The following is a 16,838-nucleotide window of genomic DNA, read 5'->3' as shown; positions in this document are numbered from 1 at the left end:
GTTTTCTTAAGATCCAGGCTCTGCCATCAGCTAGTTAACATTCAAGGGGTTAACATCGAGGTGGTGCCAACCTACAAATATCTAGGTGTACACCTGGACAACAAGTTGGAGGACAGGAAGGGGCAGAGCCACTTCTTTTTCTTAAGGAGGCTCAGATCCTTAGACATTGCAGTAAGATGCTGCAGATGTTTTATCAGTCTGGTGGCAAGTGTGTTATTCTATGCTGCAGTCGGCTGGGGAAGCAGTATAGAACACAAGGATGCGATGTGACTGGACAAACTAGTGAAAAAAGCTGGCACTGATTGGAACCACGTTGGACTCGCTAGGTACTGTGGTGGAGATGCACACAGAAGAAGCTAGAGGCCGTTCTAAATGACACAGATCATCCACTTCACAACTTCTTTGTGGAACAGAGAAACAGCAGCAGTGGACGGCTCATCTCTCTGCGCTGCAGGACTGAGAGATGCAGAAAATCATCCATCCCTGCAGCCATTAGGCTTCACAACTCTCTAGCCAATAGGAGATGAGCTGACAGACACCTGAATTACTTGTTTAATGTGATTTTTTATAATTTTATCTGACACACCTGAATTTCAGGAGTGAATAAAGTACATTCTATTCTATTATAGTCTATTCTATTCTATTCTATTAAAGGTATATTGAAAACAAAATGAAGTGAGGGTGTCTGATCTTGTAAGATTCCTGTTTTCATTTAAACTGTATCCATTATATAAAAATCTTGAGTCGACATGCAATAATTTAAAAGATAAATCTCGTTTATTAGTTTATGTTGGTTTTTTTTATTATCGATGGATAAAACGCAGGAATAACATAGCAAAGCACAAAGCAGTGTCGGAGGGTTTAATTAAAAAATAAAAATTAACGTGGACACTTTATTTACAAAATACATCGCGTATAACGCTTAAAATTTGTATCAAAAAAATAATAAAATTATTATTTTTAGTATATAAATCGTCAGCCTGCAGTTCCACGTCAAGCGGCCTAATTTGACGTCATATCCGGGACATCATTTTGCATTTCGCGCACGAACTGCAGAGACTACTGACAGCCTGACGGCTAGCTCACATTTCCATCAGGTAACAAATAATCTTCTTTATCGTTAAATTGGCTTATTTTGTTTGAACACCATGTACAAAGAACATTAACTTCAGCCTCTAAGATAAATAACGCGTGTGTACGTGTTCATGGTAGTGTTATCCACTCTCATGGCTAACGTTAGCTAGTCTAACAGGCTAACACGCGCTACTGTTGTGTGTATATTTTAAGGATTTCTGCATAAAAAAGTGAGGGCATGGATTTATTTTGACGTTAACAAGTGTGTATGAATAAGCTGCACTTGAAGCGAATAGATAATCGTTGAATAAACAAAGCATTACCAAGTAGCTCCATGTATGCTAACCAACCGGCAAAAATAAGGCGTGCCCTGACGTTACGTTGTGGCTTTGTCTTGACGACAGGTTGCTGAGTTTTTCTCAATGACTTGATTATAACGTTTAGTCCTTCATTACACACTTTGTTTCTCTGACAAGTGGTGATCATTGTACTTTGCTGCGGTATGTACGCCACTGATCTAATGCAATTGGCACAGATACATCTTAAAAGGTGCATCTGGCTACTTTTAATGCAGCTTTAATATATCAGATCCTTCAGATACTTTATTCAGATCCCCATTATTCTACTCTTCATGGGGTCCACATAAAACAAACATAACATACGAAATATACATGAAATACAAAAACAGAAAAATACTACAAACATGAAACACAAGAACAAAAAAAAGCTACAAACATGCACAACACTAAAAATACTACAAACATAACAAAGAAAAGCTATGGATATTATATAGAAATGAAACAGAAAATACCACTACCAACATAACATCACATCAAATTAAGACTTATCCTAAGTGTTCACTGAAAGTAATTAATGTTAGGGTTATTGTTAAGGTGTTCCTTTTGAGAGTATTTTAAAACTGGCTTTACTGGGTGCTTCAATTATAGTAACTTGTAAATTATTTCACATTGTAATGGCTCTATACATAACAGATCAAACCTTCCTTCATAGAGGTTTCCTGTTCAGTGTTAAACATGTACTCCAGATGTGGTTCTAATAGTTTATCCCACTAGTTTGTATTCATTAATGTTACATAAATCATTAAAAATATATATGTAATTGAAAATATCAACATTTTTACTACCTACAGCCTCTAAAGTGACAAAATATTCAATCAGAACTCTTCTAAAAGTTGATATAGAAGCTTGAGAAAATTGACTTCTTAGTTAAAATGGTGTGTTAGTTAATGTCAAGAAAATGTCAAGCGTTTTCTTCAAAATTATCAAGACCATACTCAAGTTTTTACATTGTTTCTGTTAAATGAGAATTGGTTCTCAATTGACTTACCTGGTAAAATAAAGGTAAAATAAACTGTTAACAATCTGAAAGTCTTCAAAACTGATGAAGACAAGCTAAATAGACCGCATGTTAATGAAGCTGGAACTAGCAGATGAGTCACAATCAACAAAATAGTTCCTCTCTTATCAAATCTATTTGAAGTCTACAGATTAAATTGACTATTGTCATTGCATTTCTCATCATGGTCTAATTATTGCATCTCTAGCTGTGTTTATTTTTATACTGGTGACTGGATGTTCTAAACATATGTATAAAAACACTTCATTTTCTCTAATGTATGTTATTATTTCTTTAAGTCAAAAGTAACTGTAGACAGGAGATAGTCAGCAGGCGTCCTTTTCTAAATGACCCAGTTATCCGATATCATGTCCCAGTACTCATGACCTGTTCTTTACTTCCCCAGACTCAGAAAGAGTTTCACTCCCAGCTGTAAACAATGGCAAACCAGCAGATGGACATCCTTACCAAGGTGTTGGAGCAGGTGGAGGAGAAGGTGGATGCACAGCTGAGCAAACTGAATGACCTGGATGATGATGATTTGGATAGACTGAAGGAGAGGCGATTAGAGGCACTCAAAAAAGCCCAGAAACAGAAGCAGGTGTGTGGGATGATTTTTTTTTAAAACTGTTGGATATTGTCTGACTAAGACTTTCAAAGTAGTTTGCATCATCTTGACCAATTTAGTAAATCTGCTTGTTGAAGCATGTGCAGCATTTTAAGTGTTCATGCCACTGCTTGAAGTAGAAATCTAAAGACCTGCTATTAAAAAAAATCCTATTTTCTTTGAGATCTTTTTTCAAACAAAAAGTTGAAGTTTGATTTTTTACTTGAACATATTCTGAAGGCCAGAGATTTAAAATATTATGGGCTCTTTATTGTCAATTTTTCTATGATCTGAAGCAAAAAACAAAGAAAAAAAGTATTATGGGGACCAGATGGAAAGCAACAATGGTATAAAGTAATTGAGAAAATTATCCGTTCATTCTAAGAAGACTGGGTAACCTGTCCAGATTTTGACATAACAGCCAAGTGTTTCCTTTTGAAGTTATATTTTTTTATTTACACCTTTTATTTATATAGGAGAGGACAGTGGATAGTGTAGGAAACCAGGAGAGAGTGGGGGATTGGCATGCAGGAAAGAGGCCGCAGGCTGGATTCAAACCCGGGCCACCCGCTACATGGGCGCGCAACTTAACCATTAGGCTAAGTCCGAGCCGCCAAGTGTTCTTTTTAGTGAGAGAATTGTTTGCTGCATGTTTCATCCCAAAGCAGCCAAACAAAGAGCCTGGATGTTTTTATCGTGTTTGAATACAAATCAATTTTTTTCTTCATCTTTGTGATTTCATTGTTCTGATGCTGATCTTTGTTCTGCTGTGTCTTTTTAAGGAGTGGTTGTCTAAAGGCCACGGGGAGTACAGAGAAATCTCAAGTGAAAAAGACTTTTTCGGCGAGGTCAAAGATAGCAAGAATGTTGTCTGCCACTTCTACAAAAGTTCCACCTTCAGGTCAGTGCAAAAAAACAAAACAACACTTTATAACTATATTTGGAGCAAATGTAAAGTGGGGCCTTTGACCAGTTAGTCAGTCAGTGAATAGATGAGTCTACAGAGCAGCACATGCAACAGTACTAATAATTCATTCAGGGTCTCAGAGTAAGGATGTACATTTGTAGTATTTTCCATTATCGATTTTTAGAAATGTTAACCATCAATTATAGATTAATCAATAAAAAAAACATTACTATTTTTATGTCAAAAACAAGACCAAATAGGTTTTTCCCCCCTAAATTATATTTTCTACAGCAACAAAATGCATATAACTGACGGTATTGAATACGTGTTCATGTTTAACACTGATTATCAACGATCAGGCTCATAAAAATATTCTCCATGGACAGTCTTATAAAGTGAAGCCTCATAATACTAACAGAAACGTACTTCAGACTCACAGTGTCCAGTTTTCTGTCTACTCGTTCTTATTGAGAAAAATAAACGTGGATTTGGTCAGGTGTCAGCGGGGAGCGCAACTGGGTCATAATCAGTCCAGCTGCAGAAAAGCTCAGACAGCTCTGATGTTGCTACTCTGCAAACATAGCGTACTAGCAATTCCCACCAGTCTGTTGGCTTTGTATCTAAAGGTAGGGAAATGTCCTGTTTAAAGTTGTCAACCTTCGTGTTGTTGTTGGCAGCAGTTGCGCATTGATCCTCTTTTAAAAAGTGGAGAACTGACGCACAGCCGCCAGCTGAGCATCTCCGCTGTGTGCAACACCGTTAAAAGCTGATTCACATCATGCTTTAAACTTAAAACACCTCCCTGTTGGATGAGTGTAATATGAGACCACATGATGTTTGTTCCATGTGACAGAAAATTGAAAACAAAAATGCGTGTTTCGAGTAATTTCTTAACAATCAATCGATAATCCATTAATTGTGTACATCCCTATTTCAGACATTTATCAAGTGAAAATAAAAAACGTCCCTTGCTTCACAAACATGAAGTATGCATCTGATTGTGTTTGTAACTCCTTATGAAATAAAACAAGCAGTTTTAAGATACAATTCATGTTAAATATATCAAAAACATCTTGATTTGCTGCCCTTGCTTAGTCATCTTTACCGTTTCATAAGCCTAACATTCAGAGAGAGAGTTCATGAACACTGCAGTACATAAACATTTTTTACGTTACATTCTTCTGCAAGTTTGTTAATAATTTTTTTAAGTTCTTGTCACAGGGGTCTGTTGTTAATTAATGCTATATACCTCCTGTCCTCTCCCCTCCTCTGTACAGATGTAAGATCCTCGACAAACACTTGACTATCTTGGCAAAGAAGCACGTTGAGACTAAATTCATCAAACTGAACGTGGACAAGGCCCCCTTCCTGACAGATAGGCTGCGGATCAAAGTCATTCCCACCATGGCCCTGCTCACAGATGGAATAACAAAAGACTATGTGGTGGGCTTCGCTGATCTGGGAAACACAGACGAGTTTCCCACAGAGATGCTTGAGTGGAGACTTGGCTGTGCTGATGTCATCAACTACAGGTGAGTCGCACTACAGATTGTCTCCTTCAAAAAGCATCACAGTAGCATGCTTTATAAAATGTAACTTCTTGCCCTGTTCTAGTGGTAACCTGATGGAGCCTCCGACAGTGAACAAAAGAACAGGAACAAAGTTCACAAAGGTGGAGAAGAAAACCATCAGAGGTCGAGGATATGACTCAGACTCTGATACTGATGACGACTGAGAAGCACTGACAGTCGTGTGGTTTTCTCTCCCAGGGCTACCTCACCGTAAATAAAAAGTCCAGCAGACGGCCCGCTTTGATTTTTTTCATCCCTTTTTCTCATCAACAAGCTGTTAGAATTTTTGTTTCAATCTCATGTAGTGACTCCTCTCCTGTGTTTTATATTTAAATACTTAAAAATGACAAACATGCATTTCATCAGTCTGTAGAGGGCACATAAGGTGTCAGCAAACGTTTTGCTTTATTATTTTATTGTTTATGACATTTTATGTTTTAACCTTTTGAACCTGTGTGAAATCCAGTTGCCAATAAAACTCTGTAAATATTTGGGTCTGAAAATCTGTGGAAACACTCACACATTCTTCACAGCCCTGTTTCCTCTGTCACTTTACTCATCATCTGACAACACAACCCGGTTACCTGGCTAATACTTATAAATGACAGTATATCACCGCGATAGAAGAAAATGTTAGACATATGGAGGTCTAAGGTGTTTTTACCATCAAATTGAAGGTAGTTAATTGTAGAGAGTAACAGAAGCAGAGGCCATAAAGCATCAACATAGTTTTATTACTCTATGCTTTCCAAGCAGTCCTGTTGTGTTGCAGATAGAACTGCAACCTTCAAATCAAATGGTTCTGGGTTCAAATCCCAATGTGAGTTGGAACACTTTCCTCAGAGTGTAGTTCAGCTAAGCTTTTAAACTACAACAAAATGCTTGAATTAAAACACCTAGGAAAGCTAGCATTACAAAGTGGCCCTGTGGTGTGGTGGACATGGCCTCTGCATTAGTCTGATGGTTTGGGGTTCAAATCCCACTAAGGGCTTCCAATGTGAGATGAGAATGATACAGTTTCCTCACAATGTGGTTGAGCTTTGCTTTTAAACCACTACAACAAAGTGGTGGAATGAGAAGACCTAAAAAAAAAAGCAGGCACTGGCAAGCAGCTCTGTGGTGTTGAGGACAGGCCTGCTACCTTTCAATCTGATGGTTCTGGGTTCAAATCCCACTAAGGGCCTCCAATGTGAGATGAAAGTGAAACAGTTTCCTCACAAAGTGATGGAACAAAAAGACCTAAAAAAGTAATCACTGCCAGGCAGCTCTGTGATGTTGTGGATATGACAGCTGTCTTTCCATGCAAGGTTTAAATCCCAAACATGTAATGCCCATGGGAGATGGAGTTAAGACACTTTCCTCACACTGTTATAAGAAATATGCTGTTGAAGTACAATATTCAAATGGTGGAATGAAAAGACCTACAAAAGTAAGTCCATCCAAGCAGCCCTGTGGTGTTGAGGATAGGCCTGCTACCTTTCAACCTGATGTTTCTGGGTTGAAATCCCACCAAGGGCCTCCATTGTGAGATAAAAATGAATCAGTTTCCTCACAATGTGGTTGAGCTGTGCTTTTAAACCACTGCAACATAGTGGTTGAATGAAAAGACCTAAAAAAGAAAACTCTAAAGAATAAGCCGATATAGTTGATGGATGTTTTTACACAGTATGTAGTAAGAAATTACATCTCTAAACATTCCTGTCTACAGGTTTAATACTACTAGGCGTGAAAAATTACATGAATGGACACTAGTTGTGTGCGGGTTTAAAATTACCCTCTGCAACCAGGTCTGATAGATTCAAATTCATAGTCTCACTCAATAAAAAAAAACAGTCTCTTCAAAATGAAAGAAAAAGATGAAGGCTAGATTTCATTTCAAAAAAGTGTTTAATTTATACACATCACGTTTAATACACAAACCATCACATTAACTGAGTTGTCATGGATAACAGGTCACAATTGTTCCAATGCACCTTCACAGTGACTTCAGCTGACACAGTTGTGAGTTTGATGACAGCATTTCCTCTCATTCTTCTGCTGTCTAAAGTCGGATAACTCAAAACAGGCATCAGACTAAATTGAAGCACTTCCTCAGTGTTGAAAAGGAAGAACAGGAAGCTACGGAGCACAAGATTTTCATGTTAACTTATCTGATTGAAAGTGGGGCTAGGATTCGATAGCTTTCGGTTCCACAGGCTTGAGGAGACGACGGACTATCAGCTCTCCATGGCTGTTGATGTAGGTGTCCGCCATGTCCTCTTCAGCAGGGAGTCCATAGGGTGTCTTCAGCGGCTGGATCCTGAATGCAACACAAAAGAGAGGATGGAAAAGCAGGAAATTAAACACAGTATAAAAGAGGTAAGAAATGTTCCTCTCTCTGTGCATGAGTCTTACCTTACAAGATGTTTGACAAACTTCAGCTGGTGGTTGACTGCAGGTGTGTTTTTGTGAATCACAGGTACATGTGCCTTAATGTGTGACATAGTGAGAACACAGTGAGTACAAAATGAAGGAAATCCTGAATTGAGCTTTACCCTGAAGCGAAATCTGATTACAGGTATTACAACCAAAGATGCAAAACATGAAATGGATACAATTTATTTGCCAATATAACAACATTGTTCTTGTGTGGTTGTCATTTTTAAAAGTCAATTTTTTATTATATTTAGAGAAATATTTGTGATCTTCTTCACATTAAATTTTCTTGTGAAAGATATATGAAGTTAAATCATTGTTAAATCCAAATGCTAAATATAAATATAAATGTTACATTTTAAATATAAATGTAACATTTTAAATATAAATATTAAATGTTGCTCCTTGATCATAAATATTTAGCTGATATGTGACAGTGTGAATTTGCTTATCAGCTAAACATTTACGATCGCAGATCAACATTTAACATTTATATTTAACCTTTATATTTATATTTAACATTCATATTTATATTCTATATTTATATTTATATTTAACACTTAGATTTATCGTTGAACAGTTATATTTTTATTTAATATTTATATTAATATTTAACATTTAGATGTAACATTCAGATTTTTATTGAGATTTAACATTTATATTTATATTTAATATTTATTATATTTAACATTTATATTTATCGTTGAAAATTTAGATTTAAATTTAACATTTAGATTTATATTTAGCATTTGGATTTAACAAAATTTTAACTTAATATATTTTTAATAAATTAAATGTGAAGATCACAAATATTCCTCTAAATGTGATAACAAGGTGACTTTTAAAAATTCACTCTACATTTTTATGATGTTTTGGTGCTAAATATGGAGAATTGTTTCTGTTTATTTTCAGTGTGCACAACTTTACAAACGTCGCCCTGTACAAACATATCTTGTATTATTAACTTTCTTCCATTATTTCTTTTCCATTCTTTAATTATTTCCTTTAAGCTTTAAAACATCAGTTTTCAAGCCTCACCTTTTCAAGCCCCAAGTGTTTCACCATCTTTTTCTCCCAGTGCGGCCTCCGCATCACACTTTTCACTCGTGTCACGATGTGTAGTTTATGAGGTTGGTCTGGATCCCCACCATATTTCTCATGTTCTTTTGATCTCTCTTCAAAAAGCTGTGAAGAACAACGCAGAGTCTTTGAACTTCGGTGATAAGACAAATGACATAAGGCTTTGAGGTTTTGTAGACGTAGACACAGGAGCATTAATATATCCACAGACAGGTTACACTCTCAGACAGCCTTTATTCTGCACTGTTTTTAGACCCTGCTGGATTTTTCAACCCTTTCAAATTTAACAAAATGACACGAGCAAAATGTAAAATAAAATCTCAAAGGTATTAAGATTTAGTTTTGCAAATTCCACCACACTTTTGAATTTCATTAAATGACATCGATCTAACAGACATAAAGCATGATTTTGCCTTATTTCTTACCTCTTTTGGGATCATTGATCTTGTGACTTTGCTGCGTGCAGACACAAACCATGGAGAAGGTGACAAAAGAGTGGCTTCTGTGAGGATCTGAAAAACAAACATAGTCATGAGACAAATTTAAAAGCAGGATTAAAACACAATCATACACTAGAAAGCAGATTTGTTACAGCAGCAAAAAACTGCAGTGTGTTCTGTGGGATAACGGAGCATGATGTGAGGCTATTCACATTTGACAACCATAAGATTTTGCTCTAATACTTAAGTATCCCTGATGTTGTGAAAAGTTTATGAGCTGATCAGCTTTATTTCATTTGGACTTGGTTTTTTTTGGTCACACACTGCAGTCAAATGTTCAACAATATAGGTTCATCATGTCTTTTCTGGCAGTACATCTAAAGCAGTAATAACAGAAAGGTGATTAAGTGTTGTTCAATTATGGACAGCAAGGATAATTTATGAAGTTTTTATTTATCATATATATATAGAGAGAGAGACTTGCACTTATATAGCTCTTTGCTTGTCTGTGATTAGGGGCTCAGGATCTTGCCCAAGGGCACTTCAGCTTGTAACTGCAGGAGCTAGGATCAAACCCCAAACCTTCAGATAGACTTCAAGCTTAACTACTGAGCAACAGCATCCCCACAAATGACAGAAAGGGCCAGATAGAAATACATATCACATCTTTGATCACGACTTAAAAATGGAATAAGTGTTTTGGGACCACTTAGCCAAAAAGCTGTCTAGTTTTAGAGTTTGCTTTGCATTTATACTTTCAATAATATATGCTTCCTAAAACTGCTTCTATTTTGTTACTGGGGGGGGCTACTGCTTTAACAAACAAACTATCTAATCAAAAATAAAAAGACTAGTAGCAAGTGTGATGTATTACAGAAGAGAACAATAAAACAATTTCATTTGATCCATGAAATACACTGCTCTTCTTACCTTCACTGGAAAGGAGCCCAACCTGCGACACAACCCTAACATGTTATTTTTTTTAAGTAAGGTTTCTGTTAACGACACCTTGTTACAAAAACCACACTCATACACTCCAAGGTTACAACCTACTGACGGATAAACAAGACCGTGCTGCAAACACAACTTAACGTGGAGTGAAGAAAACCTAATGCAGCTTCATTCCCTCCATATCCACAGCACTGAAAAGTATTAAGACGAACCAGTGTTTGGAAAACACTCTAAACTGACTATCACGTTTTTGTCCTGACAGTTTTCTCTCCACCATGGACATCTCCACCGGAAGTGCCAGTGAGTTACGGAGAAACTGTGCCGGAGTGTCACATATTCCATGTACAAGGTTCCTACAGTTGTTCATTTGGTTCTATGCGGTTCTATGTTCGCAACAAGAAAGAAGAACTACTGAAGTAAAAATAAAATGAGTTATTATCAAATTTAATTATTTTCATATTTTGTTGCCCTCGTCTTTTATCAGACTTCATCAATCAATCAGATTTTATTTATCAAGCGCTTTTCATACAATGACATTGTAACAAAAGTGCTGTACATAAAAACAACCTAGAGTAGAATAAATTAAGATTATATTGTGTTCCTAAGGTTAAGAACACAATATATGCAACAATGATAATAAAGACAATAAAAATAGAAATAAATAAATGAAAAATAAGTTGCTGAACGAACTGAGGAAACGCTCTCATGATATCTTAATGAGGAAACACTGGAGGTAAAATATGAAGTTTAAACTTAACTCAGGAAATTAAAATCACCAAAATAAAGTAAATTTCTAAGATAACACAACAATAAAAAATTAAACCATTAAAAGAAAATAAGATGCTATACTTAAAAAAATAAAATAAATAAGTACATTAATAAATAAAATAGAATAAAAGTGACTGAAATTTGAACTAGATAATAGATAAATAAATAAATAAATAAATAAATAAAACTGTTATAAGAATGAAACTCAGTTAAAAGCGAGACTTAAAAAGGTAGGTCTTGAGTTTGACTTCCATGTTTCTCCGGGAATTATTTTGGTGACGCACCCCTCTAGTCGTCTAGTTTGTGAGGTGGTTTAACTTCCTACCTGGCTCTTCTGACAAGAAATGAGAAACGCTACTCTGGTAATCTTCCGCTAAGCTCTTTTAAGACGAAAAAGGACACAACAATGACCCAGAACCATGTGTCAGGGATGGAGACCTCCGCCGTCTCCGTCCTGAAGCGGGCGGTGGAGTTAGACCAGAGCGGTCGCTTCCAGGATTCTCTTGTCTGTTATCAGGAGGGCATCCAGCTGCTTATGGACGTGTTGAAAGGTCTCCATCATTTTAGTACAAAGTAGAAGCATTATGATACAGATAGGAATCATAACTTACTCTCGTTTCCTTTGTTTTGCCATCAGCTGTTAAAGATGACTCAAAGAGAGGACACTACAGGGACAAGATTAAGGGCTACATGGACAGAGCTGAGCAGATCAAAGTTCACGTGAACCAGATGAAAGAAGGTAAGTAATGTAAACACTTGGGTTGGGCTGATTGACAGCAGCAGTCAACGAGTGTCAGGTATTTAATCCTATGAGTTTTTTTCAGTAACTTAATAGAGATGAAATCAACCAATCAGGGAAGATCACATTACTCAGGCACACATCTCTGTTGTTCATTTAACAATAACATCACAATGAAGGTCAAAAATTTAGGAGTGACATTTGACACAGATCTTTGCTTTGACACTCATGTAAAAAAATACTGATAAATCTTCCTTTTTCCACCTCAAACAAATCTTGAAAAATAAGATCTTTCCTTTCCCCCTCCGATCTGTCCAAAGTCATCCATGTTTTTATTTTTTCTAGTCTTGATTATTGTAATGCATTTTTAACAGGTATCAGTCAGAGCTCCCTCCACAGACTCCAACTAGTTCAAAATGCAGCCGCTCAGATTTTAACAGGCACATCAAAATTTCAACACATCACTCCTGTCCTCGCCAGCTTACATTGGCTGCCAGTTTTTTATCTTGTCGATTTCGATCTTATTGATTACTTTTAAAATTTCAAATGGACAGGCCCCAAACTATTTAAGCGTGACCCCTCAGGTCTGTGGATGCATCTCTGCTGGTTGTGCACCACCTTAAAACAAAAGGTGATCCGCCTTTTCAATCAGAGCTTCAAGTTTGTGGAACTCCCTGCCATTGACAATTAGACAGTCTACAACCTTAACTGCTTTTAAATCCTCACTGAAGACATTTTTATGTAAGAAGGCATTTCTCCACCCCTAATTCTTGAATTTGTTCTGCACTCAGATGTCTTGTTTTGCTTCTGTCTTTTTTCTCCCCCCTGTTTGCACCGTTTTTTATGCTTTGTAATTCTCTGCTTTTTTGTTCTGAAGCACTTTTTAACCTTGTTAAGAAAACAGCTATATAGATAAAGTTTATTATTGTTATTATTTGAAAAACAACAAAAAGCCTGATTATGAATGTAGTTATTTTTTCTTATGTGTTTGTTTGCATAACTACTCTATAACTACTACACATGATCGCTTGGTCAACTTTGTGAAGTACACATTTCAGAGAACCATTTATAAAGGAATTATTCAGAATGGATTCATCTGCAGTAAAAAAACAAACATGTGGGCATGTAGAGGGTGAGTTTGGATGACACGTCTCTGTTATGAAGAATCCTCTTGTGTGTGTATGACTGTGGAGATATTAATGTTACAGTGTCAACACCTTTCTCAGACGTCTGACTTTTTCAGCGGTGTCCTAACTTCTTTCTGTTTCCTCACCCCTCAGATGGGAAGTACCATGAGCAGATAAAAATAGCAGAGGATGCCACTGGTTACAGCTTCGAGTCCCTTTTCAAACCATACATCAGCAGTTTACTCACAGAAGTCTGGGTACAGGACCCGTACATACGGCACACGCACCAAGTATGATCTTTGTTTCCATCAGTGTTTGTGTGTGGAATTGTTTTTGTTGTTATAAGGATTTGGATAATTGAGTTCTTTAATTAATGAGAAGCTGGATTAATGACTGGGAAATCTGGTTTCTGCACCTCAGGATCAAAACCTGTCATTTCATTGTGTGACAATAAGATGTGATTGGTTGTTACTTTGGTTAAAGGTGAGATGTTAGAATAACTGTAATTTGTAGAACTACAGGTGAAATAATTGAAAAGGATTAACTGCTTTGATGATTTATAGGTGAGGAAAAATGATCATTCAATAATTAAACTTCTCAATTTGCCTTCAATCGACCTCTGTGGCACGACACATATTCAGTCATTTTGTGTTAACAATGAATCTGTTGTATTGGTTGAATTAGCTTCAAGCTTCACAGATCAATACAGTTTCTTTTCTATTTTATTTCTGAATTTTCAGTTTTGCTGACAAAAATACAGCCACATATAGAGAACACCTGCCCCTCGGGTGTAAACAAAGACAAATCAAAATCAATAAACGAAGAGGACAGCATTCAATGTGTACACTACCAGTCAAAAGTTTGGAAACACCTTCTCATTCAAGGGTTTGTATTGTTTTTAAATATTTTAAGTTTTGCACACTCTTGGTATTCTCTCAGTCTGCTTCATGAAGTGGTCTCCTGGAATGGTTTCTAATTAGCATGAGCCTTGTCAAGAGTTCATTTGTGGTATGACTTGCCTTCTTAATGTGTTTGAGACCATCAGTTGTGTTGTTCAGAGGTAGGGTTAGTACACAATGGATAGCCCTATTTGACTACTGTTGTAATCCATATTATGGTAAAACCATATTATGTCATAGTTTTGATGACTTCAGTATTAAACTACAATGTTGAAAATAATTAAAATAAATGAAACTCATTGAATGAGAAGGTGTGTCCAAACTTTTGACTGGTAGTGTACATATGCATGTTGCATACTGACCGAAAACTCACGTTTTAGCTTCACTATTAACCAATATGATGCTAAATGGTTTTACCTCATCTTACGGTGTCAATCAATCAATCAATCAATCAATCAATCAATCAATCAATCAATCAATCTTTATTTGTATATCGCCAAATCACAACAAACGTTATCTCAAGACGCTTTTACAAACATAGGAGGTCTAGACCACTCTATGTCAAATTATGAACAGAGACCCAACTTCAAGACAGGGTAAGACTCAGTCTGATCCCACCTTAATCCACCATGAGCATTGCACATCGCAATATTTAGCTAGTTATAGTGGCGAGGAAAAACTTCCTTTTAACAGGCAGAAACCTCAGGCAGAACCAGACTCATGTTAGACAGCCATCATGCCTCGACCAAGTTGGGTCTTGAAAGAGGGATAGAGGGGAGTAAGTCTATTGTGTCAACAAGCAGAAGCAAAATGCCGGAACCTCTTTTCTGCGGATTGATTGGACATGACGTGTGATCAGTTTGCCTCTGGCGTTGCTCATGTTAATGAAAGCTAATAACCGCCGTGAAGGGGTTGTCCGGGGGTTTTGTCTTGGAAAGTAAACCTGAAGTGAACTCTAAATTCCACAGAACATTTTAATGATAATATTTGATATTACTGGAGTATATTTTCTTAAATGTGATCACTTTGTTTATTTAAATAATGCACAAAGTACTCGTACCCTTGTAAAAACAATTGGTTAAAAATAAAGCTGTACCAAACTTACTGGACATGTCAAACTAACCTCTTCCCTTTCTCTACACCTCAGTTGTATAACTTCCTGCGGTTCTGTGAGATGTTACTCAAAGCGTCCTGCAAGGTGAAAAAGATCCATCTCCTTACTTCACAGGATGAGGTAGGTTATGTTATCAATACACACTATCTATCAACTACACGGCAGCTTCAGCAGTCACATGTTCAGTTTGTGCTGCCGTTTTCCTCTCTTTAATCCCGTCCTGTAGGGGGATAGCAGCCAGCAGAGCAGCGCTCTGGCAGAGCTTAAACAGAGTCTCAGTTCTCAGGGCGTGACTCTGGACCTGCAGTATTCCTCCTCCATTCATGACAGGGAGATCAGGTACAGATACTACAGTATGAAGTATATCCCCCATCTGTATTCCACTCTCTTTGATTTCAGCTCCTTTATGGTAGTAATCAAAAATGATAATTGTTTACAGGTTTGATAATGGATGGATCATAAAGATAGGAAGAGGGCTTGATTACTTCCAGAGACCTAAGGTGAGTCTTTTTAGAGATGATTTATTTTCTTACTGCACTCATCAGGATCAAGCTGTTTTTTCTAGTACCCATGTGTTGATTTGTGTTAGTAAGAGGTGTTGATTTGATCTTTCAGGGGCGGTTCTCAATTGGTTATTGTGACTATGACCTTCGACAGTGCCAGGAGACCAACGTAGACATCTTTCACACCAAACATACAAAGACACTATGAGATATAAAACTGTTATAACCTCTTTTTAATATCTCAAGTGACTGAGTTTACCTTCCTGCTCTCAGATTGCTAAAACAAATCTAATGTGTTGTTGTATTTTCTCTAACAGACAGGTGCATGTCATCAGCCTTAAACAGTGTAACAAGCAATACATGTCATTTTACTGGTGTGTCTTTCACCTTTTTGATTATAATTTTTATAAATTGTTACTTTCTTATTCTTTATGAAAATGATAGTTTATTTCTTATTTATAAGGTTTTTTTTTTATTGACCTTATTGTAACTCTTTCTATGAATGGGTTGTCCAAGATATTGAGAAGGGAAGATAGTTTTAAAGGCCTTATACCACCATCTGGTGGAAAACTAAATTAAAATTGTTCAAATTATATTAAAAACTCTTTTGTAATACCATGAAATGTCTGTGTTTCATTATTCCCTTTTTTGATTTGTTGGAGTTTTGAACTGAAACTGTATCAGGCACATGAAGACAATTTTAAAACCCTCCTACTTCAACCTTAACCCGATATAATATACCTAATAAAAAGTACTTGTCATCAAAATATGACAACACATGACAAATTAGAGTAGTGTTCTTTTATTTTCAACTGTGCCATGTCTAACAAAATGGGAAAAAAACATGGGGGGGACCCTATAAAAATGCTCCAAAATTACTGAAAAATGTGGAACTTGGGACCAAAAATTCCTAAAAATAAAAATATTGAAACTGGAAACTTGGTGTTCGGTCCACCCATTCCTTGGACATTTGAGACTTCCCTGGTGAAGGCACAATCTCCTTGACACACAAACAGCTGCAGGAGAGAGAAACAGAAAAGGGTGAAAATCACCTGAACACGTGCCTGTAGGAAAAAGCGTGTTTTGGAGTAGGGAAACACCCACGCTTTCAAAGACGTCAAAGACAATGCTGAAGCTACCCAGGGACCCATGACACTCAGACAAACGCAACATAATGAAAATCATGTGAATGTGTTTGCTCGGGGGAAAATCACCCGGCGATAGTGTTCTAGGGTTAAAACATAATTTGGTGCAGATTTAGCTATATGGTTAAGTTATGTTTGGCCT

General features: G+C 36.7%; 3 protein-coding genes across 3 annotated transcripts; 2 read left to right on the top strand and 1 right to left on the bottom strand.

Moving 5' to 3' along the window:
• The first annotated feature begins 984 nt into the window (after positions 1–984).
• On the top strand, positions 985–6,006 carry txndc9 (thioredoxin domain containing 9). Its single transcript, XM_034694405.1, has 5 exons — positions 985–1,097; positions 2,837–3,031; positions 3,820–3,938; positions 5,222–5,476; positions 5,559–6,006. The coding sequence occupies exons 2-5, from the start codon at positions 2,870–2,872 to the stop codon at positions 5,677–5,679; spliced, it is 657 nt and encodes a 218-aa protein (XP_034550296.1). The 5' UTR covers positions 985–1,097; positions 2,837–2,869; the 3' UTR covers positions 5,680–6,006.
• Positions 6,007–7,383: 1,377 nt separating this feature from the next.
• mrpl30 (mitochondrial ribosomal protein L30) lies at positions 7,384–10,726 on the bottom strand. The gene is made up of 5 exons (XM_034694573.1): positions 10,381–10,726; positions 9,436–9,522; positions 8,969–9,115; positions 7,910–7,983; positions 7,384–7,814 (listed from the first exon to the last, which is right to left on the bottom strand). The coding sequence occupies exons 1-5, from the start codon at positions 10,420–10,422 to the stop codon at positions 7,682–7,684; spliced, it is 483 nt and encodes a 160-aa protein (XP_034550464.1). The 5' UTR covers positions 10,423–10,726; the 3' UTR covers positions 7,384–7,681.
• A 697-nt stretch (positions 10,727–11,423) lies between these two features.
• On the top strand, positions 11,424–16,169 carry mitd1 (MIT, microtubule interacting and transport, domain containing 1). The gene is made up of 7 exons (XM_034693801.1): positions 11,424–11,720; positions 11,807–11,908; positions 13,189–13,325; positions 15,082–15,168; positions 15,275–15,387; positions 15,488–15,548; positions 15,664–16,169. Exons 1-7 carry the CDS (start codon positions 11,576–11,578, stop codon positions 15,757–15,759), a joined length of 741 nt encoding a protein of 246 aa, XP_034549692.1. The 5' UTR covers positions 11,424–11,575; the 3' UTR covers positions 15,760–16,169.
• The last annotated feature ends 669 nt before the right edge of the window (positions 16,170–16,838 follow it).

This window comes from Notolabrus celidotus, chromosome 10 (genome assembly GCF_009762535.1).
Source record: "Notolabrus celidotus isolate fNotCel1 chromosome 10, fNotCel1.pri, whole genome shotgun sequence".
Lineage (NCBI taxonomy): Eukaryota > Metazoa > Chordata > Actinopteri > Labriformes > Labridae > Notolabrus > Notolabrus celidotus.
Note: the sequence above shows the minus strand (reverse complement) of the source record. Positions and strands in the feature narration are given on the sequence as shown.

Coding starts and splice junctions, on each gene's coding strand:
- txndc9 (XM_034694405.1), top strand. CDS start 2,870: ATGGCAAACCAGCAGATGGACATCCTTACCAAGGTGTTGGAGCAGGTG. Junction 3,032..3,819: donor AAGCCCAGAAACAGAAGCAG/GTGTGTGGGATG, acceptor TGTCTTTTTAAG/GAGTGGTTGTCTAAAGGCCA. Junction 5,477..5,558: donor GCTGATGTCATCAACTACAG/GTGAGTCGCACT, acceptor GCCCTGTTCTAG/TGGTAACCTGATGGAGCCTC.
- mrpl30 (XM_034694573.1), bottom strand. CDS start 10,422: ATGTTAGGGTTGTGTCGCAGGTTGGGCTCCTTTCCAGTGAAG. Junction 9,523..10,380: donor TGGGCTCCTTTCCAGTGAAG/GTAAGAAGAGCA, acceptor TTTGTTTTTCAG/ATCCTCACAGAAGCCACTCT. Junction 7,984..8,968: donor AACACTTGGGGCTTGAAAAG/GTGAGGCTTGAA, acceptor TCACACATTAAG/GCACATGTACCTGTGATTCA.
- mitd1 (XM_034693801.1), top strand. CDS start 11,576: ATGACCCAGAACCATGTGTCAGGGATGGAGACCTCCGCCGTCTCCGTC. Junction 11,721..11,806: donor GCTTATGGACGTGTTGAAAG/GTCTCCATCATT, acceptor TTTTGCCATCAG/CTGTTAAAGATGACTCAAAG. Junction 15,388..15,487: donor ATTCATGACAGGGAGATCAG/GTACAGATACTA, acceptor AATTGTTTACAG/GTTTGATAATGGATGGATCA.